The sequence below is a fragment of the Diachasma alloeum genome, unplaced genomic scaffold (assembly GCF_001412515.2).
Source record: "Diachasma alloeum isolate Michigan unplaced genomic scaffold, Dall2.0 Dall_scaffold_00557, whole genome shotgun sequence".
In the NCBI taxonomy this organism is placed as follows: domain Eukaryota; kingdom Metazoa; phylum Arthropoda; class Insecta; order Hymenoptera; family Braconidae; genus Diachasma; species Diachasma alloeum.
The window spans coordinates 444,075-447,561 of NW_021680689.1; the positions used below are offsets into that span (position 1 = coordinate 444,075).

The 3,487-nt window shown below is 39.8% G+C and overlaps 2 protein-coding genes across 2 annotated transcripts in view; one reads left to right on the forward strand and one right to left on the reverse strand.

Annotated features, from left to right (window-relative positions):
* LOC107043234 (mitochondrial intermembrane space import and assembly protein 40-B) lies at positions 1-1,359 on the forward strand. Its single transcript, XM_015264624.2, has 2 exons — positions 1-511; positions 1,164-1,359. The coding sequence occupies exons 1-2, from the start codon at positions 95-97 to the stop codon at positions 1,188-1,190; spliced, it is 444 nt and encodes a 147-aa protein (XP_015120110.1). The 5' UTR covers positions 1-94; the 3' UTR covers positions 1,191-1,359.
* Positions 1,360-2,070: 711 nt separating this feature from the next.
* The window catches only part of LOC107043214, a 5,218-nt gene continuing 3,801 nt past the window's right edge, over positions 2,071-3,487 (reverse strand). Inside the window, exons 5-7 of the mRNA XM_015264584.2 lie at positions 2,900-3,040; positions 2,707-2,817; positions 2,071-2,626 (exon numbers count right to left, since the gene is read on the reverse strand). Coding sequence (XP_015120070.1) covers positions 2,535-2,626; positions 2,707-2,817; positions 2,900-3,040 — 344 coding nt within the window. The 3' untranslated portion in view covers positions 2,071-2,534. The remainder of the gene's footprint in view (positions 2,627-2,706; positions 2,818-2,899; positions 3,041-3,487) is intronic.

Sequence of the window (3,487 nt, forward strand, 5' to 3'; positions counted from 1 at the left end):
CGGGCATCGGCGAGTCCTTTCGGCTTGTTACCCAACGGTCGGGGCTACAATCACTGACAATTACGTAAATAATCCGTTGATCGGCTGTAACAAGATGCCAACAGTGGTTAAAGAGGGCAAAGACACGATTATTTTCGCGTCGAAAGAGGACCACGCGAGCCCCAGCAAGATAACTCTCCCAGAGCCCGAGCCGAGTCCTGGGCTGCTCCTCCCCAATGGAGACATCAACTGGAACTGTCCGTGCCTGGGGGGAATGGCGACAGGCCCTTGTGGTCTGGAGTTCCGAGACGCTTTCTCCTGCTTCCATTACTCGACAGCCGAGCCCAAGGGCTCAGACTGCTACGACGCCTTCAAAACTATGCAGACCTGCATGTCAGAGTACCCAGCCCTCTATGGCAACAAGGAGCCCGACCTCGACGACCTCGAGCAGCAGGAGATGAATTCCATCAGCGAGCACGAGAGGCAGGAGGAGAGCAGGGGGAACATCGAGGAGGGCAAGGAGCAGGGGCAGGTAGAACCGGTCGGGAGTAGTAAATGAATTCGTGGGGTAGATTAACGTAGATAAATGATTCACTAAAATCCCTTCGATTGGCAGTCGTGTGACTGTGGTGTCACAGAGCACAGGACTTTCAATTCAGTAGCGAAGCGGTAAACTGGGTCAAGTCGATTTTTACTATTGGCTAGTTTTTGGCGAATATCTCGGAATCTAAAAGAGATAGAAAGATTTTTGTCAGGACCTTTTTTGTAGAGCCAATAGAGCGTTATAAAAAAAGTCATGAGAAAAATTTTGCTATCTCTCTTAGATTTCGAGATATTCAGCAAAAACTGGCTAGTGAAAATCGACTTTACTCGGTTTACCCCTTCACTACTGAATTCTATCTGTCAATTCATGATTTTCTCGGAGGATCGATGTACTTTATTTAAATCACGAGACATTGTGGTGGGTAATAGTTGTTAATGTCGTACACAAAGGTATGTAAAATAAAGAACAAGTTTTGGAGAGATTCTGATACTTTTCACTTTTTACTCGTATTTTTTTTTCGATATAATAAGTTCAAGAAAAAATCATCTCTTTTGCACAATCTTAGTTTCAAGATATGAAATTCAAAAATAGAAAGAAATATTTCAAGTTTCGTTAAACTAATACAATAATGCAGGGGCAGTTAGAACCGGTCGGGAGTAGTAAATGAATTCGTGGGGTAGATTAACGTAGATAAATGATTCACTAAGATCCCTTCGATTGGCAGTCGTGTGACTGTGGTGTCACAGAGCACAGGACTTTCGATTCAGTAGCGAAGCGGTAAACCGGGTCAAGTCGATTTTTACTATTGGCTAGTTTTTGACGAATATCTCGGAATCTAAAAGAGATAGAAAGATTTTTGTCAGGACCTTTTTTGTAGAGCCAATAGAGCGTTATAAAAAAAGTCATGAGAAAAATTCTGCTATCTCTCTTAGATTTCGAGATATTCAGCAAAAACTGGCTAGTGAAAATCGACTTTACTCGGTTTACCCCTTCACTACTGAATTCTATCTGTCAATTCATGATTTTCTCGGAGGATCGATGTACTTTATTTAAATCACGAGACATTGTGGTGGGTAATAGTTGTTAATGTCGTACACAAAGGTATGTAAAATAAAGAACAAGTTTTGGAGAGATTCTGATACTTTTCACTTTTTACTCGTATTTTTTTTTCGATATAATAAGTTCAAGAAAAAATCATCTCTTTTGCACAATCTTAGTTTCAAGATATGAAATTCAAAAATAGAAAGAAATATTTCAAGTTTCGTTAAACTAATACAATAATGCAGGGGCAGTTAGAACCGGTCGGGAGTAGTAAATGAATTCGTGGGGTAGATTAACGTAGATAAATGATTCACTAAGATCCCTTCGATTGGCAGTCGTGTGACTGTGGTGTCACAGAGCACAGGACTTTCGATTCAGTAGCGAAGCGGTAAACCGGGTCAAGTCGATTTTTACTATTGGCTAGTTTTTGACGAATATCTCGGAATCTAAAAGAGATAGAAAGATTTTTGTCAGGACCTTTTTTGTAGAGCCAATAGAGCGTTATAAAAAAAGTCATGAGAAAAATTCTGCTATCTCTCTTAGATTTCGAGATATTCAGCAAAAACTGGCTAGTGAAAATCGACTTTACTCGGTTTACCCCTTCACTACTGAATTCTATCTGTCAATTCATGATTTTCTCGGAGGATCGATGTACTTTATTTAAATCACGAGACATTGTGGTGGGTAATAGTTGTTAATGTCGTACACAAAGGTATGTAAAATAAAGAACAAGTTTTGGAGAGATTCTGATACTTTTCACTTTTTACTCGTATTTTTTTTTCGATATAATAAGTTCAAGAAAAAATCATCTCTTTTGCACAATCTTAGTTTCAAGATATGAAATTCAAAAATAGAAAGAAATATTCCAAGTTTCGTTAAACTAAAAGATAATGCAGGGGATAGATAGTGAGTGAACATCAGTCTGTCTTTCCTAATTACGAATGCAAAGAATTGAATTGTTATTGTTATCCTAGAAGTAATTCAGCCTGCTCAAGGAAATCGTCAACAATGCGATAATTCCGGCGGCAGTGGACGATAGACCGGGGGAGCCTGAAGCTGCCGCTGACGAAGAAAAATGAAATTTAGAGAAACATTGACAACGCAAAAAACACGAAGCGATTAGCAATTAGCAACATATTTACCCGAATCGAGGTATTTCGGTGTGTACGCGCAGTTTCCATTCTGGCAGTAGAGAGCGTCAGGCTTCTGCGAGTCATAGCACTGGTAATTAAACGTGCAGGGCTGATAAATGCCTGAAGAATGAAAATTTAACAGAAATGAGTCTCTCGTTCTGACCCTCTTATCTTAACGATTCCCGCTGAGAACGATAAATACCTCGAGTTTCAACACAATTCCTCGTTTCATTGGTGTATCGATGATCCGGGTAGCACCTGCATTGTCCGGCTTCGCATGTGGCCCTGAGCAGGGTGTCACAGTCGTCGGGACGTTGGCAAAAATCGCCGGGCTTTGTTGGTCCTGCACAGGAATAAAAAAAGGAAAGCGTTCAGAATGTACTATCGGTCAAAATTCATTTTTTTTTCATTTTTCTGGCAGATTATTGATCGGATCGCGTTTCTGGTTTTATCATTGTTGACTGAGTCACAAAGTTTCATTGTAGTGCAATCATTTTCCTGCATTTTTTCTAAAGTTTCGTGAATTTCCGAAAAGTTTTAGAAAAAACCAGTAGCGAAGCGGTAAACCGGGTTAAGTCGTTTTTTACTATTGGCTAGTTTTTGACGAATATCTCGGAATCTAAAAGAGATAGAAAGATTTTTGTCATGACCTTTTTTGTAGAGCTAATAGAGCGTTATAAAAAAAGTCATGAGAAAAATTTTGCTATCTCTCTTAGATTCCGAGATATTCAGCAAAAACTGGCTAATAGTCAAAATCGACTTAACTCGGTTTACCGCTTCACTACTGAAA

Bases quoted from the DNA above. Each gene is read 5' to 3' on its own strand.
- LOC107043234 (XM_015264624.2), top strand. From the start codon at position 95: ATGCCAACAGTGGTTAAAGAGGGCAAAGACACGATTATTTTCGCGTCG. The intron at 512-1,163 runs GTAGAACCGGTC...ATGCAGGGGCAG, and splicing joins AGGGCAAGGAGCAGGGGCAG to TTAGAACCGGTCGGGAGTAG.